A 27,616-nucleotide genomic window follows, 5' to 3' on the forward strand; every position below is an offset into this window, starting at 1 on the left:
ATCTTAGAACCTGCGGCTCCACCAACAGGAAAAGAAAGACTAATAAAGAGACAAATGTTCGTTGACTTCAATTTGAAAAGTAAAGAAATGTTTGTCCCTCAATTTAATAGAATCGTCTCACAAGAGTTGCAATTTTAAATTAACTGATCATTTCATATATATAAATATAGAGATGTATATATATATATATATATATATATATATATATATATATATGTATATATGTCAGTGAGTGTCTGTAATATTACGTAGGCTGCTGTTGTCAGTGTTTGTGAATTAATGAAATGATGCCACACTCAATGACAGCACACAAAGAATACAGCAAGTATGGATATTTATTTCAGATTTATATCAAAATACCCATGATATATTGCAACATATTTACAATACATTGTACAAAAATATGAAAATGCAAATGCTCGCTTCTTGAAACCATGTTGAAAATCGGTTGCAAGCTAATTCTGGATACAGGCATACAGTACGCACTTGTCAGAACTCATACAAACATTGTCCTCACCGATGAAGCTTCCAGGCAATATTCACATCAGTATGCTTGATTCCGTGATGAAAACCATGTCATTTTCTTTAGGGTGACTTTCATAAAAGAACTATACACATTTATATACATTTATATCATAGGTTTTGGCCAGTTATAAAATGAAGTAAACCTCTACCAAAACATGGTTCATGAATAAAAAACAAAATACTTGTGCTAGGCACCCGCTGCAAGAGCAAAGGTCTGCTCTTTATCACAACCACTTTTGCACAGCAGTAAAACAAGAACAAACAACATCAGTCATAGTATCAACGTACTGTAAAACACTGGGTCAAGAGCATTAGGCCTATATATGGCTACATCAAATGAATGACCATCTGTCACTTAAGCACACACTTCACAACCTGACACAACAAGGTGATGCATTGGTCTCACAACAGACATAAGAAAAGCAAAATAAAGAAGCTACAGTAGAAAACAAATTGCCCATCAACTGACATAATACTTCTGACAGGAAATGTTTGAAATGTTTACAATCAATGCTGACTTCTGCCACACATGAAAACCAGTGTACTTGACTAACTCGTACAGCCATATGTGAAAACTTGAAAAGTATTACAGAGTAAAATACACTTTTGCTACGGCCCATAGCAGAAATACAAGCCCTAATAAGCCCTTTAATGCAACGCTTGTTTCCAGTCATGCTTTAACATGGGAATGAATCACGGACACTTAACACAAGCTCAAAGCTATCATCTTGAAAGCCTCAGCATTTCTTAAGTGCTCTCAAGAGATCAGAACAGAATAAAATGCACCTTTGCTCGACACCATTCATTTCTGCGATAACGAGAACCAGAACAAGGAAAATAAGTGCATCTCGATGTGAATATGGATTTTGTTCTCAGCAGTATTTGCACTGATACCAGGTTTTTCAAATGAAATGTTCCAACAGCAGGCGTGAGATGAAATGTGGGGGGGGGGGGGGGTGGGGGGGGGGTGGGATTGGGAACGAGACGCAGGTCGCCTCACTCTCCCTCCTCCTTGATGCGCTGCTGTTTGTTGCGGCGAGAATCCAGGTCGAAAGAAAAGTCAGACCACTCGTCGCGCGGTGGGAAGGAGATGGTCTGGCGCAGGGTGAAGCGCACTGCGTCAATGACGCGCTCGCCTCGGGCCTCGGAGGAGCCCATGCTGACGGAGGAGGCCCCGCTGGTGGTGCGCACTATGTGGGGAGGTGGGGAAAAATCCATGGCCTGTCGGTGCTCCATGATGCCCTTCCAGATGATGTGCTGGAACTCCACAGGGATCTTCAGCCTGGACAGGTCCTAATTTCATTACACAGGGAGCGTTAGTATGCGCAGGGGGAGCCACTCTTCTCTAACCCATCAAATGACTCGTGTTGGATAGGCAAGGGCTCACCTCCGTGTTATAGTTCTCAATCTGGTAGATGTTGGTTAGGCCTTGTGCTGTGAAGTAGTCCAAGCAGCCTGCGCAGCCCAGCCGTATAAGGAAGCTGTGAGAGGAAGACAGCTATTTAAATATATATGCAAGTTAATTTACAACACATACTGACACTAGATATCTGCACTTATCAAACAATTATACTTTTTGAATTCTAATTAAGAGAATGATAAAAAACATACAGTGAGCACTAGTCTTAAGATCTTTTCACACCAGGTCTGTATTTAATGACAGAAGTTTCAGAGTCAATGTGATTGATACAACGATTGTGGAAAAACAATAAAGACTTGGTGTGCAAAGCAAATCTTATCTTCAAGATGGCATGAAGAAAGTTCTTAAGACATAATCCTGCATGTTTTCTAAGCATCTTATTTTCAGTTGAGGCAAATTTAACAATTAAATGCATTCTTGGTACAATTTAGAGCCTATATTATTGTTTGATTCATTGACTTATAATGTGAATACATTCAAAGTACAAAATAAATATGAGACATTATGAAATGAATCAAAGTCAAAATATAAAACAATATCAGTTTATTTTTACTCAATTCCAAAATGTCCCTTTGAGGGTTGTTTTTATTTCATAATGGCATTTTCTCCCCACATGATTAACAATATAGCTGCTAACTGAAGCTGGATTCTTTGAATATTTAGCCAGTACGTTTTTTTAGCATGAGCGGACTCAATGAGCTAAATAAAACGAGGTTAGTCACTGTGACAGTGTGTTTTTAATTTAGAGCAACAGCAGCCTCTATTTGATTGAATCAGAATGACTCTGATGTTGTGTCTCCTGCTAATTAAGGAGCTAACTGGCTACAGGTTGTTATAAAAGGCAGAGGACATGAGGGGGTTAAAGGACAGTGACTGGCGACACCGTCAGGACAAATGCCATTATGAAATAAAATAATAGAAAATAAATGATATAGTATATTTTACTCTATATTTTACTGGGCTTCTGCACATTTGATGGTAAATCCACCATTTTCAAAGTGAGAAAAGCAGTGATTGTTTTCCACTGTGGTTTAATGAGGTACCTGGAGATGCTGCTGTCCATGGGGTATGGAGGAGGGGGGGTACAGTGGGAGGAAGGCACCAGGGGGAGCTGTTGCTGCAGTGCATGTGTGGGGCTCAGTGAACTCATGTCAGCGTTCATGGGGATGTGAGTGCCCATCATGGGAGTCACTGCAGAGACAAAAGCAGCTACTGTGAGCTTTCTCTTACTGCTCTGAGATTTGTAGATTATGTCACATCAACTTGAAACACATCGGCCCGACTGTCGACGTGACACATGATGCATCACAACAGGTCCTGCAGGGAGAGTCTCACAGGGATCACATTCTGTTTAAGGGGGAAGCTTTCTAGTGTGTGTGCTTGTATTTGGGAGTGGGGGTATATTCAAGTCCCCTCCTGCTCTGCCTGGACACGCTGTCCTTATAGAGATACAATGAGCCCAGGAGGGACAGGACGACTGCAGGGGTCGAGGGGGGGTACGGCCTGAGACAGACAGGAAGAGAAACAAAGGGCCACACTTACTGTCAGTCAGGCCTCCAGACATGCTGGATGGGGTGAGTGTGTTACGCTGCTGCGGGTTGATGAGCTGGCTGACAGAGGGCAGCTTGTTCACTTTTCCGTGAGTAGGGGAGCTGGAGCCGTAGGAGGGCTGAGACTGCATCGAGGTCCTGGGCAGGAGAGAGGAGGTTATAGGCCGTTACCATCTTCATCTTTCAACAGCGCCCAGCCACATACACTTGGTTCTATGTATTGACTATCGTGAAAAAAGTTCCAAACTTCTGATAATATAACATCGTACTTAATGTCAGTTCTGGACCCTTAGAGGGTGCTTCCTCCTCTTTAATGAAATATTAGTAGTAAAAGAAAAGGTCAGAGGTCAAACAAAAAAAAGCCTTTTATTTATTTTATGTTGATGGACAAACGTACAGCAGCCACAAAAATAAAATGATCTGTTTCAAACAGAATGGGCACATCTGCACTGACAAAGTAAAGTTAAAGAAGGTTAAACACAAACACACAAACTGTCCTGCAGTGATTTTATAAAACATGACCAGCATCAGCAAAAAATTCTCAATAACAAAGTCCCCCCAAATACTTATTTCCCGAGTCCAGCTCTCATTCAGTGGAGTTTTAGAAAACAAACATTTAGGCTTGGTTCCTGCTCAACTTCAGCCAGAATAAGAGACTATAAATGGGACGAACATACACAGACAGACTCTATGTGACAGATACTGTACATGATAAACAGAGATGACCTGATCAAAGAGAGGAGACAAAAATAGAATATTGCATGCAAAAATCTATGAATTTTGAAAAAACGTCAGTAGAGCCATTAGCTACGGGTGGATAAACAAAGAATCACTGTGTCCAGTATGTAGGGCTTTACAGTCTCCACAGTGCCTGAACAGAGATGTGCTTCTCCATGATGTTGCAGCAGCAGCAACAAAGAAAGTGTCAGTGTCACATCCTCAGTGCAGAATCCCAGGAAAGGCAGAAAATTAGCAGATGTTAAAAATCAAAGTTGATAAAAAGGAGACAGAGAGGAAGGAGGTCCGAGTATCAGGGAGGAGGAGGAAGAGGAATGTGGGGTGGTTTCAGGAGGAGCTGCAGCGGCGCCTCTGCTCTCCTGCAGGTTCCAGGAGCTGGCTACCAAGACGGGTATTTATCAGACTGCAGGGGAGGAACCAGAAAGAAGAGAGAAGAGGAGAAATAAGGGCTCACGGATGGAGGAGAAAGGAGTGAGTGACCCCAGAGAGGCCCGGGGGTTTGAGAAAAGTAGCTGCAATAATGTTATTGGAGGAAAAAGAGAGATACACACAGAAGGAAGTGCACAAGGTTTTAATGACAGACAGCTGAAGTGTGATACAACCACTGTCCAGAAGATGGCACTATGCAGACACAGATCACAGCTGCTCGCCACTGGAATGTGCAGTGATGTTATTTAGCATTTACACAGCGGAGAGAAAGAACAGGTATGAAACACTCGCTGTTGACAGAAGCTTTTTATTTCAAAACCTGTCATGGAAACATTTTCAGAGTTAGTAATCACGGAAGAAACTAAAAAGCTGCGAGGATTTGAAGACGATAGGAAGAAAACGGGTAACATGCAAAGGTCAACATATTTAAAAACACTCAACAAATACACTAAATGAACTTCTATTTTGTCAAATGTCTGTATGTCTGTGAAATTAATAAGATTGATATAACTACCTTTATTTTAGTACCTGTCACAAAGTAACAGTTTAGTCAGGAACAAACAAATGAAGTTAAAAAACAACAAAATAACAAACTATCTCACTTTGAGGCTTTCTGCCAGTGTCTTAATGGGAAACTATAAGATAAGCAGTAATTATCATCACAGGCCTCTCAAACTATCGTTTACACCCATCTCCTCGTTTTAGTTCATAGTGAAATGGGTGTGGAAGAAGAAAAGTGTGTGTGTGTGTGTGTGTATGAACATGTACGCCTGAGACAGTTTTAATTATGCTGAAGTGAATAGGAATAGATGAGGCCGAGGCACGGATTTTTTTGGGTGCTGTTGTGCAAACCTGGCAGAGCACCCAAAGGCGTTACCACAAACCTTTGGAAGCTTCTCCTAAACAAAGCATAGCCAGGTACATTTGTCACGATTCTTCAGCTTTGGCTCATGTCCCATGAGAGAGCAGTCAGGGGGAAAAACAGCTCTACTTTATACGAGTCTCACCCTTTAAACCTGCACATTCCCACTAAACTCTCAGCTGCTGGGAAACACTGAATAACATCAATTTAAGCAATTATTATCAGCTTAGTGCATCGTGCATAGTCTTTATCAGTGCAATCTACTTCAGCAGCAGCAAGTCAGTCATGGTAAGTCTGTTAAATCACTGCAGTCCATTCAATAGAAAAACTAATTCATACAAAAAAAACAAGCAATTTAGTCAGAATAAGAGAGTGCAGTGAAAAACCCAGCACAAGGGAACAAGTCCACTTGAATTCAAGGGTGAACCTTGCAACTAATGTAGGTCTGACTCTCATGATATGGCGGAGAACAAAAGAGCATGACTTTATAAAGAATCTGTACTTGTACTCACTGTTTCTGGAGTAGGTTTTGCTGCTGCTGCCGGTATGATTCTATGGTGTGTTGTGGAAGAAACTGCATGAGCTCCAGAGACTCTTTGATTTTAACCAAAATCTCATAAATTTCACGGCCTTTAATCTGTTGAGAATAAAAGGACAACGATGGTCAGAAATCAGGTTGGACTCGATCACAACAACGTTTTGAACAACATCAAAATGACACTTACAGGCAAACAGAACACCTCCTCGTCTGTGGATCTTCTCTTCTTGATAGCAGACATCTGTATGCCGTGGGAAACCTGGCGGAAAGCTGAAAAGAGAAGAAAGACGAGTGAGTACGACTGCTGGGTGCTGGAAACTTCGCCTAAGCCAGAGCAGGAGGAAAACAAGCAGCGGAGAGCAGCGGAGAGCAGCAGAGAGATTGGCAGCATTCCCTGAGTGCGGCTGAGGGTCCCCGACACTGGCAGCACATCAGGTAATGCCAAAGTTCGTCAGCCCATCACCAGCCCCAGCGCTACTTACGGCGTTTCGTACCCTCACTGCTCTTTGTGGCGTCTGTTACATGCTGCTTGCGGATGCTGTCCTCGTCTGCTTTGCGGTCTCTGCCCGGGCAGGCGCAGATCCTGGCCTCGAAGCACCGGCGGCCTAATACCTGACCACTGGGAGAAGACGGAGACACAACCGTCACAAAACGATCCACAACTTCACTGGAGGCATGAACTGAAGATGAGGATGACAATGTCTCTTACTCTCTGGTTTCCAGAGTGACAATGATGAGAATTGGGCGTCTGTTCATTCCACCCACGCAGCTCGAGTTGCACATGAAGTTGTACAAGATCGTGGTGAATTCTGTTCCAACCTGAGGAGGCAGATGAGAGAAGGTGAGTGACAACACTTGGTGACACTGAAGAAAAAACTGGTTTGTCAAAGCAGCATAAAAATCCTGGTTTGATTTTCATTTGCATTTCCCCTCCATTTGTTTCTCTCAGGTATCTGCAGAATGACAAGTTAACTCTTTTCTTTTATTACATTTATATATATCTAAATCATTGCAGGTGAACATCAGAGGCCTGTCTGTCCGAGTCAGGCTGAGATTGAGAGGTGTCACTGACAGGGCAGTAATAAGAGACAGCTCACCTGGGGAGGCTCATAAGGAACTAATACACTCTGTCTTCCAGTGATGGTGTCCTCCAAGTACTGGGCGTGGCTGTTTCCCTCTACTCGAATCAGATGGCTGGGAGGAGCGATCTGACCTGGAAGCAATGTGAGTCACGTCAATAAATGTTTTCAACAAACAATGATGTCAGAATTTTATTTGTAATAAATTAAAAGAACTGACCATCGTTAAACTCGCGGCTGAGCTCGTGGTTCGGGCAGCGCTTCACCACTTCGGTCACATGTTCGGCTTTCTTGTAAACAGGCATGGCTCTGATCACGGCACCCTGGGGTGGGGTGGTCAGGACTTTGATCTGAATGGGACACGTCTTGGCAATTTGGCAGTATAACTTCTTCAGGTCTGTTGAGTACTGGAGGGAAGACAAAAAAACACATGTTTAGATAAAACATAAATCAACTGAAAGAAGGAAACAACAACGTAAATGTTGTTCATGAGGCTCAAAAGCAACTTGCACCTAAATCCTAAAAACAAACATTGATCCAGGTAACACCTGTTGCCTGGACTGTGCACTTCTGGTTTCCCCTGAAGCAAAAGGGGTTATAGACAAGACTATGTGATTATGACCTACCTGAATAAACACACACACACACACACACTGCTACGTTTTGGTTGTAAGAGTCAATGATGTCTCCCCCTGGGACTTCCGAGGATCGTCATAAAAAGGACCCCTCCAGCAGCAATTAAACTGGGCCTGGCTTTCATCTTCAAGGGAGGAGAGCTCTGCTAAAGCATCTGATGGCCACTGATCACACACATCAGAGCATCTGTAGAGACTGGTGAGCTAACACGGTTGAACTCAGTTTTCCTCAAGAGGTGGGAAGACAACGGCTTGGTTTTAGTTGTGATGGATCCTTCTGGTGCCAAAATGTGATGCTTGCTCACACGCACTAGCTAACATCCAAGTTTGCCAACCAGTCATGAATAATGGATGCACGTTGATCCTAGGCACAGTTAGGATTGATAACCAGCAAGGCATCAGAAAGATTGAATTGTTAGTAATAGGCATAACCCAACAGTATAAACAAACCATTCAAATCAGTGCTGTGTAAGCAGAGCCTTAAATCCTCTATGTGCAGGAGACTGTGGGTGGAGGGGAACATTTCCCTGTCAGGTTCATTTCTGAGCAAAGAGAAGTGAACATTGTGAAAACCGCTTGAGGTTGTGTTCAATGTAACGCAAAATTCCTCCTCGATTCAGTTTTGATCCAGAGAAAGGGAGCTCATCCCAGTACTTGTCTGTGCTGACTTTGAATATTACACAAGCTTGGCATGGACATTTGCTCCCCAGGCACAACCTTTCATCAGGACAAACCCAAAACAGCTCCCTCTCATCTCCCTCGGCTATAAACCCCATGACAAACTACACACATTACTGCTTTTGACCCAGAGGTGGGATCCACTAACAAAGACAGGTTAATTATACTCAGCGTATCTACTGTCATTAAATATTAACTGTACACTGAGAGGATAAACTCACACAAGACTAGCACTGATAGAAAGTTATGATAGTGTTCTATTAGTTAGTAAGGTTAAAAATAATTTTGATTTGCCATTTGTGCACAAATACATCTAGTTAACATGATATAGTGTCTGATGAGCACAGTTCAAGCTCTGGGACATGTGTGATGACAGACATGACTCTTCTTAAACTCAAAGTAGCTTTCCAAAAAGTCCTCCGAAAAAAAGTCTCAGATGAATGTTTGCAGTTGCCCCTCGCTCCTAACCTGATACTCCCCGTACGCCTCTGTCAATCAGCTAAATGAGGTGGAGAAGCCAAGCAGAGAGACGAGGGGGGAAGAAAAAGAGAGAAAAAGTAAGAGAAGAAGAACGGTGTAAAGGGTCAGTATGTAGACCTTCAAATAATTATAGGTTGTTGGCTTTTGTGTAGCTGAAGGCGAAAACTGCACAACTCTTAACACCAAGATCTAATCAGAGACGTTAGAGAGGCACAAAACCAAAGTTGCATTGATCATATCCTACTGGCACACACACACACACACATTGAAGAGAACCATCCCAGCCCTGCAGCCACAGATTTCGAGCACACAACTATGCGCTGCTGGAGCTGTGTTTGCTCAGCAGTGAGGGCAGGAGCTGCTGCTGGCTGCTGAAAGCAGCGCCTGGCTAAAGCTAACACGGTTCAGGGTGGAGGACGCCCGGTTGACTGATGGGATTCAGTGGCTCACACAGGGTGCGGCGTTCAGGTGTTAACATGTAATTATGAGTCTTTCATTGGTCACAATGTGAATTACACAGCCAGGGAACACAGAGTGCACAATACAGAGCCGCTTAATCACAATCGTTTGAAAAAAACGTTTCCAAGTGTTTGCAGGAACCACCACGTGACACTTAGTTCTTCTGGCACATGCAGAAGTGAGGCAGAAAAAAAATCTAATGAATGACCTGCAGAGGCTGTATTTACAAACACTACCTACTCTGACTGCTGCTTACAGATCTCCTGGACAGAACACATGAACAAAGGCTGGTTACTTCTGCAGTTTGTACAATGAAAAAAACTAATAATCTTACCACATGAAACGCACAATTTGTTCTGATACCCGTACAGTGCTGCATGTGTGCAATTACTTTCTAACACATGCAGGACTTGAACACACAAACACACACTTCCCGTGCAGCGCAGGTTGAGGCAGGCCCACAGCTGTGGCGTTCTTTTCTACCTGACAGGCGCTGCGGGCGCATGCAGAAGTCAAGTCCTGACAAACATCAGGCCTTAAACAAGCACTGTTTGGCGCCTCTGGTCTTGTCTTCTTCATACCAGACATGTCATGTCATGCCTGGAGCTTCTCCCAAACCTGTTTAATTCAACAATAATGCTAAGAAGTTTTTTTCCCCTCTCCTGTTTTCTTTGGAACACAGGTAAAAACAAAGACTTCTCAGCAGAAGAGGAATATGTGGTAAGTTAAAAGTTTTAAACAATAACATCTCTGCTCTCAAAAAAAATGCGTTCATCAGCTTCAATCATGACCCTCCAATCTCGGTGACACCTGTCCCAAGGCAAACCTGTGCACTGACATGTAGTATCATGTTTATGTAGCTAGCGTAAAATATGTATGTCACTCTTAAGATTAGCCAATCGAATGCTTGTCTTAACCAGTGACTATAACTGCAACTGAGTCCAGTGCATTAAAAACAGAAAATGAAAGCAACAATGTAGAGATAAGAATTAAGAGGTATTGTGTTTTTCACTCACTTGAGTCCAAACACTATGTTTGATCTATAAGCTTAAAGCGAAGTAATCACACATTGATGATTTATGCAGACTTGGCTGGAACTGATCCAGGATAAGCTCATCTCATCATGCATGCAAGTAGTTACATTTTTTAGATATTTATATAACTTATATGACCCTGTCTTCTGCTAGGTGATTCACTGCTGCTGGTATCTCCACAGGTTGTTGTTGATCTAAATTGTAGAGAATGGGCTTTCCCACAATAATTATGAAGAAATCCCATATAGCCCATATCATAAAAACCTTTTGACTCTGCCCTTTTAAAAATTTCCCTTCTACCTTTTCCCATCTGTAGCTTACAGGGCTTGTGATGGGCGAGTCGTGACAAGCTTCTTGACACAAACAAGTCTCAGCCCCATCTTGTGAGGCGTGGGACGGGCCCACAGATGTTCTTGGGGCAAGCTGTGTCTTGCTGCCTTTCGCTAGAACACTCTTCTCTTTGAGCGTTCAAGGGCTCTCCTCCTCCTCCGGCGCAATGTGAGATGCAACCATCAAGCTTAACTCTCTCAAAAAGACAGAGCCCACTCCAAGAGCACAGGGTTCAGGAAAGAGGCACACAGTATTTACACAAGTATTATCTACAGGCCCTCAATCCATTACTGTAATCCCCGAGCTCTACAGCGTCCCACTGATCGCACAAACCATGACATTCCTCTTCTTTGACTGCTATACATGGTGGCAGCTAATACACATGGCAAACACAACCAATCTTTAGCTTCACAATAGTTGCATCAATTGCCAACAATGGCTGCCTCGTTTGCAACACTCGATGAATTTAGCAGGCTAAAGCAAAGAAGCTAAAAAACATTTATAACCTGCGCGTTTCTTTGACACGGCTGAGTGTTTTTCTCCAAGTGATTGATAAAGGACGGAACTCCATGGAGACTGCAGGAGTGCCAACAAGGAAACTGTGTAGGAGCAGTTCTGGGAAATGTTGACGTGAGTGCGTGTGTGTGTGTGTGTCACAGTCGTCCTAGACAGGAAGAGGTTAAGGTGTGGGTTAGGGATTAGGTGTGTCTCCATAAGAACAGTCATCAAAAAACTCAGTACACAGTCCATTAAGTCCTGTGGAAGATCCCACAGGCCTTCAAAAGGGGGGCATTAGCAGATCTATGCTCTGAGCAAAGCCATGCTGGTGACATCTCCAGTGGCTCTCTGCCATCAGTCCGTCAGTCCAGCAGTCGAGCTATTGCACTGAGATTATGAGAGCTTTGAGACAGATCACCTGAGATCAGGTGAGGGAGCCTCCTTCAAGATGGGAACCAACACTGTAATCACTGCTCTTTAGAATAGCTGCTGTCGACCAAGAGGAAAATGACTCTCTCTTTTATGGAAAATCGTCAGCAGAACAAAACAACGTTCAATGAGGGAAAAGTTACACAAATACTCTTTGGATTTAAGTGACAGGGTTTTGTTGCTGGTGGATGATGCACTGATGTCTAACCTGACCATTAAATGAAAAAACATCTCTGAGAGTAAAATAACAAAGAGACCATTTCTGTGGCTCAGCCATTAACACAACAAAGTAACTTCATGTAAAGTGTTTTTTTTTTTAAATGTCCATTTATAATCCTGCTAGCACAATAGTGTTTAGATGTGCTAATAGCCTCCAAAAAACTAAGAGATGAAAAATAATAAATATATATATATATATATATATACTTTATTTATCATTGTTAACAGATGATTTCTTTACATTTCGATTTAATCCAATCAACTTTGTATTGTTATATATTTCATTTTTCAATCTTCAAAGATTATTATAGAGTGAATTATTGTTCACTTAATTCATTTTTTAAATATATATATATATATATATATATATACAGTATAAATGTGAAAAATCTGAATAAAGCACAAATTCACTAGTTAAGTCAGACCAATTAAACCAGTGTTGCATCATATGTTTTGACTGTGGGACACAAAGTCTGTTGCACTTCATGTGTCAATGACGGGGATGTGTCCTAAACCAGTGTGGCTCAGGCTCTGGGGCGTGCCTCGCACAAACCACACTCTTCAGCTCCTCACAGTTGCACATCAGACAAACACTTTTGTTTTTTGGACTGTGAAAATGAGAGGGATGAGTGAGGCAGTCTGGGAATTGGGTGAGTGTCACAATCCCACACTTGGGAGGAATAAGATGAGATCGCCCAGCACTCCCTGAGTTCATTCTGTTTACTTGGAAGGCAGTGCATTAAAGTCACTGCACTGAGCTCAGCAGGTTTTTCAACGATTTCAACAGCAGGTGTGGGGTGTTATTTTTTTCTATCTTACACTAATCATAGGCCTTTTTAATTACCATCTCCATTGAAAATATCTAATCCGAAGTTACCACTTGGAAATAATTTGCTGTAATGCAGGACCATGACGTTATCAGCACGCCACATGTAGCCCAAGACGGCACGCAATTTAACATTCTGATACTATTGGAACTGTCCAAAAACGAATCTAAAAAACATAAAATGTCACCTTTGTCGTCCACAATTGGCATTCCATCCACTGGACTTGTGGGGCTGTTGCAGTGATTGCACAGAGCGGTATACATTAGACACTTAACCAAGCAAGCGTTGCTCTGATGCAACAGCTGTCCCTCGGCCATGTCATGCTTAATGACAGAGCAGGAGGAGCTGGTTGTGTGGGTTTATGGAGCATCACATGGTGATATCTGGCTGCACAGGGCATCACCACACCTGGACCAACTGTTCAGTCTGTTTACCTGTCATCTGTCATCAACAAGGTGCCGGTAAACTTTGCTCAAGTTGTGTGCAAACTGGGATTTGAACATGATCAGAACATGGTCAGTAAACATGAGGAATATGTAAGAACAGTGAACCATTTATGCAGCTAGAATTGCATTTAAAAGCCTAATAACACTTTGATTAAAGTCTCTAACAGTAGCAGCCTGGTGGGGAGATCATTCCACTTCAGTCTTTATTCTTTCAGCAAGTGAAGTGTAAAGTCTGAGCCTTTGCGAGAAATACCTCTGAATTAGTCATGATTTGAAGGTATACGTCTCAAATGGCATTCTCCCCTGCCAGATATGGTTGTGCAATGAGGGCCTTTTAAATGATGTGCACTGAAATCTGCCTTGAGCAAAGATTGTCAGATAAGGAGTTCAAGGGTAAAAGAGTCTCTTTATCATCTTGTCTGAAAAATCACTCCTCTTCAAATGATGTCACGCTATGATGACAGCCAGAACATTAATTCATCTCTGTGGTTCTATAGTTACAATGACGAGCACATAAATGCTATATTACACAAAACCTTATAAAAGTCATATGCCATATAACAGAGTATATTTAGATTCATCACCACATAGGAAACAGTAATGTACAATCACAACCCCAGAAATACAAACACTTGAATGTCCACTCAGAGGGTATTGTGATTGATAACTTACCTGACAGTCTGAATTTGTCCTATAGAGACACGACAGTTTGCTCTTCATTAATTGGAAATTATGTAAGATCAAGATGTTCTTTTTGTCTTTTTCGTAGCTTTTCTTGCTTAACTGCCATCTTAAATTAGACAGGAAGCTCGACGCCACTCTCATGTCTGTTTGGTTCAGATCCGACAAATATGATATGTCATGTGAATTAGTGAACTTGTGAGATTCTGGTAGGTGAGTTTACCTTTGCAGAGGGCCAGACTAGCTCCCTCCCTGTTGCCAGTCTTTACATTAACTAAGCTTAATAGACAATGACTGAAGTCTCATATTTCATGGAGCAATACTGGGTTGATTGTTAATCCTCTCAACTAGCTCTTCATTTAACTCAGCACATAAGTGGACACTGATTCATGTAAGTGTATGTGTGATGGAACATTTCAAGAATACAAATAAAAATATTGTATATGAAAAATATGTGTTACAAAGAATAGCTAAGAGCTGGGGTTGGCCTCTGGCTCTCTAGATTCCAGGCAAATACTGTTGACCATGCATGGGACTGTCATTAACTACTTTGATAAATGTAGCAGAAAGTATCTTACCGTCCAGGTGGCAGACTTTGCCGTACTAGACTGCTGGAAGGACACATCGAAAGTGTGAGGGCCAGCGTAGTCTGTGTTGGATGGGATTGCCGGTGAGGGAGACAGGGCGTCGAAGGTGGAGCTGGGCTGGGCGTAGGGTGATGGGGCTGTCACGTTGTTCTGTGCATGGTCGTTGTTGTAGGGGCTGGTGGAGGTTGAGCCACCGTTCTGAATGTTTTGATCCATGCTGTTCAGGAGCCCCAGGTTTGTGTACTGTGACTGGAGACAAAATGGAGGGGAGGGGAGAGGGGAACAACAAGGGAGTGTTTTCACTAAAGAAGAATCTCAAGGACTTTAGACAAAGCACAATTTAAAGTAAGGATGAAGATATGAAACATGGATATGTAAGAACGGATTAGGACTGGTCTGTCACTTGTTATGTTCAACTAAATAAACCTGACAAAGTCTGATCAAAATCATAATTTTTTATGTCAAATGAAAATACAGTTGGTAAATACACGGTGAAGCTGGTGAAGGCATTAGGCTCTAGGAAGTTGAGATCTTGTTTCAAAAGAAAAAAAAATCAGGACAAAGCAGAGCAACACAAACCATCTTTTGTGGTGTTGTGTTAGTGGTCCAGCTCCTTCCTGAACCCACATGTTAATACACCTGCCACAATTGGCCTTAAAAATTTCTATATACCGTAAAAATACAAAAACCTCTATGTCACTAATAACCATCAGGCCATACTTGTTTTTGATCAATGTCCTGCTTCAAACTTCACCACTTCATCTCCTGATCCCCTTTTCCACAGTCTGAACAATTCAGACAGGAGGAATGGAATTAAAATGTCTGCCTTTAAACAGGAAGGGGAATATACGCCTGGGTCGTAGCCAGTCTCTTCCTGCTTGCTCTGCTTGCCATTCACCCCATTCCTTTCCATTTATAAATGGCACATTCCTGGACGAGGTGCCATCACCCTTGCTCTTCAGACAGCCATTAATCTCTCCAGGGCCTCTTGTTTATTTCAAGCACTGCCGCCCACAGCTGTCCAGCTCACACCCACTGCACTGCCAGGTGTTAGCGGTGTGTCAGATGACCAACAAAACACTGACGAGTTAGGCTATATAACTATTAATCTCAAGCTAGTGACTCGTGGAGCAATGTTGCTGCTTTATTACACACAAATCAACACACTCGTATAGTCAGACAGACACACCTGAGAGAGGTCATTCGCGTCAACCGCAGCATACTTGTGCAACAGCGCCAGAGGGTAGCTCGCTGTTTGGGTGAGGGTCACTGTGTGTGCGGTGCAAAGCTGCTTAACCCCCCCAAGCAAACAATGACACCAGAGCTTATAAGAGCTTGTCTGGAGAACAATTGCAGTGGGCATGCAGGTGTCAGGAGACAAGTGTTTTGTGAATGGAACACACACACTAGAACTCCTATCTGGTGGAAACCCTGCAGCCTTTAGCAGAGAGAGGCTTCCCCAAAACACGCTTCCTTACAATGGGCTAATTACACATATGAATTATAAAGGGTTAAAGTCAAAGGGCTGAGGATTGCCCGGGTGCATCTGATTTCAGACCAGTAAAAATGGGGATGGTCCAACCTTTTGTGACTAACAACAACATCAGAAGCTTGTGAGTTACATAATATTTTTTTAGCCTACATGAGTGTGAAGGAAACTATCCCACTCACAATTTCCTGTTTACACAGTAGTTTCCCGTAAGCAAGTAGTCAGTGATCATTATCATTCTTTATAACTATGGTGCAATACACTACAGTTGTGTTGAGGTGCTCAGCCATTCAGAGATGCACAGCCATCTCTGGTAGCTGATACTGGCAGCTGCAAAGGTTAATGTGACAGGCACCAATTATCGATGTCAAATTATTATCCTAAAGAAAAGGTTGAAGCTGGCCAGGGACCAAACATAGATAAAAGCATGGACATAAAGCAGAATGCCTGACATAGAATACCTAACATGAAACACAGGGCCCTGGATAATGTGTCTCATGGTCTAAATAGATATAAGGATCAAAGATGAGGAATGAAGATAAAGCCATAATTGACCAGATAGTGAGGCCCAGATAGGCAGAGTCTCACCTAAACTCATCATGGTTTAATGTTTAATTGACTGGAAGTGGGATATAAGCTTTTAAAAACATCGTGCAAGGGAGTTTCAGGCCTTCTCCTCGTTTCCTTTAATCAGATCTTATTCCACTATAATACAGCAACCATTTAATAACCACTTTAGCTGCTCTTAAAAATTCCTTCTGTTTATAGCCGACGCTGTGTTTAGGCCTTTGGGATGTCAGGCTGCTAAGCAGGAGCACCATAAATCAGCAGCTTTGTCATCCTCAGCAGCCTTTAATAACGTTTTTGAAGGTTGTTCTGTCTGTTTGAGGCCTTCAGTGTCTTTGTCTGACAAAAAACCTGGAGTAAGCACTTCAGCCCAACAGGAAAAAGAGCCTGGTGACCGTCAGGGTGAAGGCCTGTTCATTACAATGTAGGAATCTGAATTATCCAGATCACATATCAGACATATTTCAAATATACATGACTGCTAATTTAAAACGTACTTCTAATGCCAACACAGTGGCATTCGGTATGGCATACTAACACATTCAAATTATTCCTTGACTTGTATTTATCACGATGTCAATGACCACATGAATGCACTAAAAGCTTTGAACAGCATTTGTTTCTATTATGTCACTGAAGGTAAATCGTGTTTATCTTCAGCTTTTGGTTTTCTGCTCATTTTCTGTCAGCACATTAATGTCTGTGACATTCCAGAGGTTGTGATCATTGTTCATCGATTAATGTGTTAAAGTATCAACTGTAATGGTGTCACAAAACAGCAGAGATGACATGATCCATGTGAACACTGCAAGCACAACATCAGAGCAGCAGAGCACCATGGAAACCAAACAGTTACATAAACTAAAGGTTTGCCTCATACTGGAAAAGATAAAACTGCAAATTTTATATCTTTAACATAAAATACACAATGTCTCCAGTTGCTGCTGCTATGGTCACAAAGTGTAAGCACTGATAAAGCTTGAAGGACCAATAGATGACAGGAACCAGAGCAGACCTTGCCTGAGGGGAAAATTACTCCCATTCCAGACTCTCTGCTGACCTGCTCCATGCACCTAGGGCCACTATATAGGAGCATCTCAGGGACTGCGATGAGTGACCACAGGGGAGGGAGGCATTAAAGGCTCCCCATGGGTTGGGGGTTGAGGTGGGGCTGGGTTGGGGTCTATCTACTCTTTTTACCTGCTGGGGTGGGCAGAGAAGGTGATTGTATCTACATCAACACACCATTAAAGCAATTACGACCCTGGACTAAACAGCAGCGCCTGGTCGGCCACATTCTCATGGCTGCAGCGGCTCCCTGGAGACTGGGGACGGGGGGAGGGGGAACCTGATACCTCACACACTGGGGGGATTGAGCCGGACACCACTTAAAGACCCCCTGCTCAACAACTTAAAAGACAGTGACCTGACACACCTGCTATCTGCAACCTGCAATCTGAGAATCTGTCACCGCTCACTTGCTCGCTGTTAACTTTTGGTTAAGGATTTGGTTGGTAACAGAAAAAACACAAATCTGTAGTTCAGTGAAAAAAACTACAACAAAGGAAAATGAGCGCCGAGGTATAAAAATGATGCTACCAATCCTAAAACTATAGCAAATATTTCATGTATTTCATAGAGATTTGATTTACAGTCTTACAAGTTTAGCTCTTTTTAAGCAAACACGCCTAAAAGGTAAAGTCAGCTTGCAATTGTAACAGTTCAATTTTCTTATTGTGGAACTATACACATTCACAAAGTAAGAATAATGGCATGATGTGGAATTTAATATTAAAAAAGGAGCTGAAAATAACTTCAGTACAAACTCCTTTTCATGTTTAATTCACTTTAAAACTGCCTGTCAGTGTTTACCATCGAGCTCTGCAAACACAGACCCTTCAGAAGATGCTTACACTTTCATTGTGAAAAATGGGAAGCAGACTTCTGATTGTTTTTTCAAACTAAGTTTTTTAAAATGATGATTAATTAATAAAAAAACAAGACTTTTGTTTTGTTGAAAGAGCAGAAGAGCATTTCATGAGCATTACAAGTGTCAAACTCACAAAGAAAAAATTACAAACACTGATCCCGTGAGTGTCCTGCTCTCCAAATTTTTAATTTAAAAAAGCCCACCAGAGTATCAGAGTACTTGCTAATCATTGAAATAATGTACATGATGGTACCTTCCTATTTAATTTTCCTTTCTTTATATTTTCCAGAGTTTTTTCATAAAAGATTCCCTGCAGAGAACAGATACTTATCATCGCAGAACATCAAAATGCTTCAAAACCTTTTGAAAGTCAGATTTCTCCCACATTAAAACAGTTCATCAACAACAAACAGACTGAAAAAAAAAAGTAATTCAAATGGACTGAATAATTGATCTACCAGTCAGACAGCAGAGATTTTACGAGGACATTTTCAAAAATCCTCCAGGTGTTTACATTCCCGAGAGCCACACACACACACAGATGTGCACGCAAATACACAAATGCAAAATCCTTGTCCTGACTTCAAAATCTTCGGCGTAATTCTTACAGTATTAAAAAAAGCTCTATACATTTTAGTGTATCGATATATTGTCTTTGGTTATATTTTCTTTTTTCGGTTACACCCAAAACTTTTCCTGTATCGGGAAACAAATTCTACACATGTATCCAAAATTTTGGATCATAGGAACACTTCCCAGAGTGTGAGGCATTTTACTCCTGTTTCACATGTCTTTCTCACTCGGAAACCAACTAAAGGAATGGGAGCTAGAGCTGAGGCCCCATAAGCAGCTCCTCCGCTGGTCTTACCTCACTGTAGGATGTGGTGGACCCTGTCTCCAGGTACAACATGTTGGCGCTGAGATTGAGCAGAGCTGCTGCTGTTTGCTCCACTGGCTCCAGGATTCCACAAATCTCTTTTCCTCACTCTGAACGAGTGATGTGGACTACAGATGCAAAGTGGACAAGCAGAGGCTTCTATAGGGATCTATGTGAAGGTGATATATACCTGGAAGAGAGGGGAGGGGTCTAAGGAGCTACCTGTGCAACACAAGAGTCCACACCCATCTTGTGAGGAACAGTTCCCTTGAAGCTCTGCAGAGCTCCTCTGAGTCGAGAAGTGAATGAATTAATCAACTTGGAAGCTTTGTTTAAGATCAACCTCGACAAAAATTATGAAAGCTTCCATTGCATGCATGCATTTTAGTTCTTTTTTTCCCGATCTTCCTTACGTTGTTCAAAAGTTGAAAATAAGACAATCCATGGAAAGTAACAGATATATATGGGAAAATTAAACTTAATACATTTTTTTTTCATCAAATAAAATTGTGTTTGCTTGTAAGATCTCATTTAAATTAAGCTTCCACGTGGATGAAATTAAACTTATTATGTGAATGGACAAATTGTACCAATTTGAAATATATAAATAAAGATATAAAATATAAATGAACACAGAGAAAAATCACAAGACCTGTGATCCTCACAGCACGAACTGTGGTACTGTGCTGGGAGAGTATCAGCTACACATGTAGCAGGCATTTAGCATAAGAATGGCTCCCCTCTGCATCGTCAAGCAATCTTAATGCAGACCCCCCAAGAAAAAACAATGTGACTCCTGTAGATTGCTTGTATCTATCAGAGATGACTGATGTAGATCTGTTTTGGAAACATGCAGTGTGTCTCGGGTACTGTGATGGTGGCAGCACTGACCAGCAGGCCCTGAGCACAGCTTCAAGAAAACTAGAAAAAATTCATTTATTTACGGTTTTAAATTATAGCTGGGAAGCTAAACATGTTACATTGAGGCCCAGATGATTTCATGTTGAAAAAAAGTAATAATAATTACAAAGAAATTATTACAACAATTTCTCTGAATTGTAAAAACAAAACATTTTCCAGCATTTTTTCAAACCAAAACTCCCCGACCTCAAAGAACAATTCACTAAATAAGCAAAATTTAAAAAAATCAGGTTTGTACATGAACCATTTGAGACTGAAAGTAGATTTGATCGAAAAGGAATTTGGAGTAACACTGCAAAAGTAAACATGAGTAGATTGTGCTAGCTGTCCTGCTACATGACACGTGAGGTCACTGGTCAACAGGGCGCAAGTAATTTCTCTTACTGCAGAGCCACGGGGCTTAAAACTTTTGCCCTGTGGTCAGAATGATTTGAAAGCTGTCTGAAATCTTACGCACAACTATGAACTGAAGGCAGTGTCTCCAATCACCAACCACACCCGGGCCAGGCCCCGGGGCCACAGGTCAGCCTGTCACAAAAGGCAAATCAACACTTTAAAGAGTCCAACCCAGGGGCCTCCCAGCGTAGTCAGGCCCGAATGAAGGCCTGGCCAAACCTTTTGAGGGCAACAATTAGTTTAGCTAAACAAACTTCTAATTATGTTAAAACAACATTGGCATCTGAAAAGAAGTTAGAGTACTCAGTGTTGGGGTGAGGCTGAAGTAAACTACAGCACAGCCGTTGTAATTAAGCAGGATAGGAGAGACATATGGCTTTACGCTCAGTTGACAGTTTATTAAGTCCATGCAACTAAAAGTAATCCAGACTAACAGATCTTTGATTCAGAGAAGTGCTGATTCAGTGATATGATTCTTTTAAGTGCTGCAGTTTAGTGTACAGTGTAGCTGTAAAACTGCACTGCATTATAAAGAGGGATGTTTCTGTTGTTCATCTTGTCCACATGGATAAAAACGAGGTGGAAATAGTAGAAACCCCTTTTCATAAAATATAAAACAATGCAACCTCTCCACAAACTGCAGCCTCCAAAATAACCATTAGATTGAACCAATATTAGTCTCAACACAAGCTGAAAGGGAGGATTTATTGCATTAGACTGCATTAGATTTGGTTATAGATAAAGTTCCAACTGAGTGTAATGTAGCTAAAGCTGTTTTCAGACATCAAATCCAAAGAGTGTCCACACAATGGTGTCCAGATTTTCTGTGAAGTTTGCTTTTCACATATGGACAATGTAGCAGAAGACTCCTCTCAGATGCGTTCACATTAACACAGGTTCATTCAGAGCTTTCAGGTGAGAGGTGGTGCAGCATGCAGGAGGCAGGATGCAATGTATTAATTTAGTTTCGTCATTGTATGGCAGCTCTTTTATGTTCTTTTTTTCATCTTTTTTTTGTCTTGTGTAGAAACGTTATCGACACGCCCATATCGGTCACGGTGAATCCTGTGGAGAATCTCCTTCTGTGTTCTCACAGAAAGTGACTCAGACATTTGTGTTCTCCCATAAAAGCACTCCAGATCATTTCAGGAGATTATCGGAGGTCCGTGTGGGTCTGATAGCAGCTGCAATAAACTGCACGGGGCTTGTAAATCAACACATACCTTAACACTTTATAAATGACATGCCTTTCTTTCATAATTTAATTGAGAAGACAAGAACAAACCAATATTGAAACTAATCCTAACACAACACGTGCATGGTGGAAAAAAGGATTTGCATGTTAGAATTATAATTTAAGTCCCTCAAATCAAATTCACTGGTCACTCATTGTCTAGCCATCCTAACCCATTTACTCGGAGAATGTAGGAACATCTAACTGCATCAGCTCAAATGTTGCAGTGGTGAGAAGCTAAACTGAGTAAGACCAGGCAGCAGCGAGAGAACTGCAGATCCAGGGCTCAGACAAAAGAGGCTTTACTGAAGTTTTTCCCTTTAAAGAGTCTGTTCCTTAAGTCAGCTAGATTAGTTTAGTATCAAGTATCAGGCTGCACAGGCCAGGAAGGCACAGACACCTGCCCCGAAACCATCGTGAGCTCCTGTCCACACTGACAGACGCAGGCAGTCAATGAAGAGACAGAGAGCATCACTTGGGTGGCAAATCCTAAAGACCCCACAATCAACTGCCACCAAATCCTGAAATACTATTGTTTAGAAGAAACTAACTTAAGCAGCTTTTGGTAAACCTGAATTTACCCCACTGGACAATTTGATTTCACCACTACAACTACACAATAATGTAAATGGGGCTGGAATATCCAATTGCAGGTGTACAAGAGGAACTATAGGAGACATATCAGCAACAACTTTACCACTATTCAACATCGGGTAGGTCAAACCATACAACTTACTGAATGGATGCAGAGTCACACTGGTCAGTACAAAAAACTGATTTGTGTCATCAGCGTTTTCTCACATAGTTCATTCAATCTTTAGTGGTAGCAGGGGTGAAAGTGCATGTGCATGAACATGGCTCTCATGTGCAACAGATTTTGGTTGTAAATATTTATACACAGAATAAAGAGTGAAAAACAGGCTCTCATGTGAGAGAGAGTACTGCATTGATGCCAGGTGAGGTTACGCACACAACCTGGTTAAAACTATGAGGTCTGATTGCACACAGCTAGGGCAAAACACCAAGTAAGAGATCGATAGTTTGATATATTTTGAAACTGTGGCAGACAAATGAGAAAATGGTGGGCTGCAGAAATATTAGCATATGTAGCATCAAATACCAAAATGTATGAATTGTGTTCAGTAACATTGTTGGAATATGCTGTGAAACAACCTGATCACTACATCCACAGAAGAGGTCAAATACGAAGGTGTCTTCATAATACGAAAACAAAAGTGAATATCGACTTGATCGCAATTTTTATTTTCATAACACCGTCAGCAAATCCATTTAAACAGCCACATGAACTCTTCTAGGGACAGAGGAACTTCACTTATATTTCAATTGCAGGAACCCACTTCAAGTTTTGGTTGCTGTGCCTCCTGTGCCTCTGCCATCAAAATGTCACACGGTACCATTTTTCCAAAAAGAGCTATCAGCCACACAGCATGTGCATAGTCTTGATTCAGCTACACACTGGTTCTAGCTGGTTTCAACTTTAGGAACAGGGATGGGAAGTTTGATAAATGTTGTTAATGTTTGATGAAGATGTTTTTTCAATCAGTCTAAAAAAGTATATGAAAAAGAGTAAAATAAAAGACGGGAAAAAGAAATCCAAACTACTTTCAAAACAGGTGTCTCGCTGCATGTCTGCTTTCCAATATCCTTTCCAACTTCTGTCACACCACAGTGAATTTCAAAGGAGACAATGACTCAATGACTTCAATGTTGCAAGCAAAAATCACATCTAAAAAAACCTCTGCTCTCTTTAATGTGCTATATGTCTAATTTGCGTAATCACCTTAGTCTTCAGGTGCAGTTAAAATGCAAACACTACAGTATGAAGCTAATCGTGTATCAAAAACAACAGCATTTTTAAATGTAACCAATGGATTTAAATGCAGTAATTTCAAAATTGGATCAGATGATCTGATATATTTAGAATACATTTAAATGGATAAGTGATGTTTTAGAAAGGTCGTAAAGTTGTTTATCTCCTACACGTGTTTTTTTACCTCACATGATTCAATAGTGTGGTGTGAAATAGAGTTAAGCCTTGTCCTTGAGGATGTGAGAGAAAATGCAAGATTTTAGGGTTTCATGGGCTCCTGCATCCCTGGTCTCATGGCACAGATCATGGCAGGCAATCATTCATTAAAGCTGTGCCTTAAAAACATATTCTTCATGCGCTGGAGGCAAACAGGTGGAGCATTAAAAAATAAAAGAGAGCTTATAATGGCTGGGTATTTAATGTACAGGTTTCCTTTGGATCAAGTACAAGAAAAATACATGATGAATAATCCAAGTTAAGCTTAAAATTGTGCTTTGTGTTACTGAAATAAAAGTGTCGTTGTTTGGGAGGTAAAACGATCTTAACTGTGTATTCACGTAAAAGAAGACAGGACATTTTGAGGATAGGTGGCTTGAAGTGAAAGTGAAAAAGAAGAAACATCTGACTTGTTCATGTCAACGGGGAAAGATTGCACCATGTCAGGCAGATTCTTTTCAGGTGACAACATCAAGATTAGATTTGGATTCTGTTAAACTAATGAAGCGGTGGAAAAACTGATGCTCAGAGATTAAATCAGGAGGCAACAGCCATCACACATTAGACAAAAGAGGAGTGGTGAAAAAAGTAAGAATCCAAACACAAACATGTAATTAGATCCCAGAGAAGTCATGTGTCGATTGAGTTACTTTGCTGTAAAGTTTTTAAAACCCTGCCTGGGAAGGACCTCGACAGTGTGTCTTCGACGCACAGCTGAGCGCTTTATCTAAGTGTAAAATCAGCTGTTTAGGGTAGGATATTACATTACTCCTGCCACTATATCTGCTACATTCCTTAATGTTATTCTATCCTCTGCTCGCTCACTCCTCTTCTTCCCCCCTTGTTACCACCCCTCACCTTTAAGTTGAGAAGACACGTACTGATAGATGAGAGCTGGGACCTCTGCGGGAGAGGCAGGTGCTGCGTTAAATTGTTGCCCTGCAGCTACAGAAAAAAATCTAGAAGAAAAAGGAATTTTAGATTAAACATAAACCCTACACAATACAAATAAGTCCCTCAGGGCACTAAACAGTGAGCTGCATTCTAATGACTCATGAAAGAGGCACACCTCCACATGGGAGGATGGGAGTGGTAGGTGGGGTGGGTTGCCCACCACAGCTTTCCACCAGAACAGACACTTGGTAAGAACGACTGGGGCTTGGTGACTGGCACACCGCCATGGCAGCGAGCTTTGAGCCCCCACACGGATGCTGCCTGAGTTGCTGGCGTGCCAATCAGTGCACCACACCCCTCTTTGGTGCAGAGGAAAGTGGGCGGTGGGGGTGGGGCCATTAATCACCAGTTCAAGAGAGCACAGGCCCCCTTGGGGGATGCACAGGGTAACATTACTCAGCTCCTGAAACAAAATTTTTATTTGCTATTTTTTTCCATCCTGGCTGGACAACAGCATTCCAGCACTGGGAGGGGAATACGCACATCATCTCTCAGTCGCAGAACTGACAAAGATACAATCAATACACTGCAAGTCAAACAGAAAGAGGCTCATACTGTGCACTGGCTTATAAACTTCTAGTAGCAGAATGCATTTTTCACAGCTCTACTTGACTGAATGTTGAGCATCTGATATCGCAAAAAGTAAGCTCACAATCCATGCTTTAACTGTATTTGGTCACAAAAAAGAAGAAAAACATAACACAGGACTGTGTTACAAAAGTGCAACATCAGGCATCTGTTTGTGTAAACTTCACATTCTTCTTCCAACAAACCCAGAGCAGCCTGTCTCAGAGAGGACACCAAGCAGCACAACTGAAAGAGATAATACCATCACTTTACAGTCAACGTCTCAGACAGAAAAGAATAGACCGGCCTCATTCACTAGCTGCTGAAATACTCTGCGTCACATTTTCACAACGTTCACGGGGAAATTCCGTTTTAAATATATACCGGAAAGTATTTTGCATATCATGATTGTACAACTTGTGGAATTTACCACAGGAAGTCCCATCAACTCCGAAAAAAGTAACCTCAGACAATAAGTGTACAAAATGACAAACTTAAAAATCATGTTCAATTTCAAGCTTATATTAGATCCTGTGTTAAGACCACATTGGTTTTAATTAATCAAATTAACGAAACAGAAGCGTTCTGCTTAGATTTACAGCATCATTCTTCTGTTTTGAAATTGACTGGTTTGGAAAAGCAAAAATTGTGTGTTCTCAAGGCATTACAGTGACTTACAAATACTGTGTTGGTTAAACATAAATATTGTTTCTGTGAAGAGTACGGACGAAGGCCCTTAAGGTGGAAGTCTGTACTGTCAGTGCTAAAAAGACACTATTTAAACCTTATTATTCCATAAACACAATCAACACTGCTCAGCTTCCATTCAAGAAATTAGCCTTTTCAGTTTACAGTAGTGTTTACTAGTACTAAATCATGAGGAAGTAGTGTAATTCACATACGTTTCATATTCGGGGTGTATACCAGATACCAAAGAAGCCACAATAAGGATATTATCACAACATAGCAATAAAGACATTTTGAAAATAAATATTAACATGGAAAAATCTTAATAATAATCTTTATAATAATGGTATAAGTCAATTTAATTTGTAACTTTATTATGTGTTTTATCTTATTTTTGGAAATATGTGCTCAGAAATACTTACTAAATAAAATACTAATACCTACTGGGGTTGTGCTGACAGACGATATTGTTATCAAGATACTGATCAAGGCTCCAGAGTGCAACCGTTTCGGTGACACATGCGACCAAAAATCAGCGATCAGAAATGTTCCACCGGTGCACCGAACATTTAGCTCTGTATTTGATCAAGTCGTGTTACTTCCTCTTCTCATCTCCTCTGCAGAGTTTACACTCACACACACAGGCCCGAGTCTGGCCTCACTCACTCACAGATGAGAGATGATGAAGCCTTGAACGAGGCTGTAAATGTCGAACGGCGGCGACAAAAAGTGCGAATACAGGGTTTCCACAAAGGACCGCTTAACGCTAAGCAATTAGCACCGCTGCTTCAGGATCAGATCATCCTGCTGACCTGTGCTCACTTTACACAACAATAAACACCAACACTAATCACAAGCTATTATCTGAACAGATAAGTTTACTTTGTTTTGTTTGATCCGCTCCAGAGTTTATGAGACACGTATTTTAACACATTGAAAATGTGACCAGCAGAGACACACACACACACACACACACACACGCACATGAAATCCTAAGAGAAACGGGAATATTAACCTAATACAATAAAAGGCTAGAAGCTCATATAAATTATAACCATCCCATCCTTTTTAGTGAGCTGGTCCTGTCCTAAATGTTTAATATTTATTTAAGAGCAATGATTATTATTATTATTGTGACAGGCCTACCCTACTAACTTTTCAATATTGCACCAAGTTAGAGGTTTCCTTACACGGTTCACAGCTTTAGTTCTCTGAGAATTTCTTTCATATATCCATATCTAGGCAAGAACTGAAACAATATGAATCAAAGCAAGACCTTGTGACTCGGAAACAAATCGATTTGGGAAATCAGTGGAAATACCCAGCTCTCAAGAAATTACCAATATATATGGGAACCGCTGAGAAAACGTATAATAGATAAGACAATAAATTGCAGTGCTGATAGGCACAGTGACAAAATTTGTGTGCAGCTAAATTATGTTAATGTCAATGTAAAAGTTAGGCGCACCGGTGCAACCGATGTAAGAGATTAATCTGGAGCCC

General features: G+C 41.3%; 1 protein-coding gene across 4 annotated transcripts in view; it reads right to left on the minus strand.

The window, feature by feature from the left end:
• Positions 1 to 317: 317 nt before the first annotated feature.
• Positions 318 to 27,616, minus strand: part of tp63 (tumor protein p63) — a 33,309-nt gene continuing 6,010 nt past the window's right edge. Inside the window, exons 1-12 of one of the 4 annotated variants that reach the window (XM_020080693.2) lie at positions 19,299 to 19,469; positions 14,436 to 14,693; positions 7,362 to 7,548; positions 7,160 to 7,275; positions 6,772 to 6,881; positions 6,557 to 6,681; positions 6,250 to 6,332; positions 6,037 to 6,161; positions 3,488 to 3,633; positions 2,989 to 3,136; positions 1,913 to 2,006; positions 318 to 1,818 (exon numbers count right to left, since the gene is read on the minus strand). In XM_020080693.2, coding sequence (XP_019936252.1) covers positions 1,522 to 1,818; positions 1,913 to 2,006; positions 2,989 to 3,136; positions 3,488 to 3,633; positions 6,037 to 6,161; positions 6,250 to 6,332; positions 6,557 to 6,681; positions 6,772 to 6,881; positions 7,160 to 7,275; positions 7,362 to 7,548; positions 14,436 to 14,693; positions 19,299 to 19,340 — 1,731 coding nt within the window. In that variant the 5' untranslated portion in view covers positions 19,341 to 19,469 and the 3' untranslated portion in view covers positions 318 to 1,521. Of the gene's footprint in view, positions 1,819 to 1,912; positions 2,007 to 2,988; positions 3,137 to 3,487; positions 3,634 to 6,036; positions 6,162 to 6,249; positions 6,333 to 6,544; positions 6,682 to 6,771; positions 6,882 to 7,159; positions 7,276 to 7,361; positions 7,549 to 14,435; positions 14,694 to 19,298; positions 19,470 to 27,616 lie in introns of those variants that run through there. The other 3 variants (XM_020080692.2, XM_020080690.2, XM_020080691.2) reach the window with 3 other exon arrangements.

Source organism: Paralichthys olivaceus, chromosome 3 (assembly GCF_024713975.1).
Source record: "Paralichthys olivaceus isolate ysfri-2021 chromosome 3, ASM2471397v2, whole genome shotgun sequence".
Lineage (NCBI taxonomy): Eukaryota > Metazoa > Chordata > Actinopteri > Pleuronectiformes > Paralichthyidae > Paralichthys > Paralichthys olivaceus.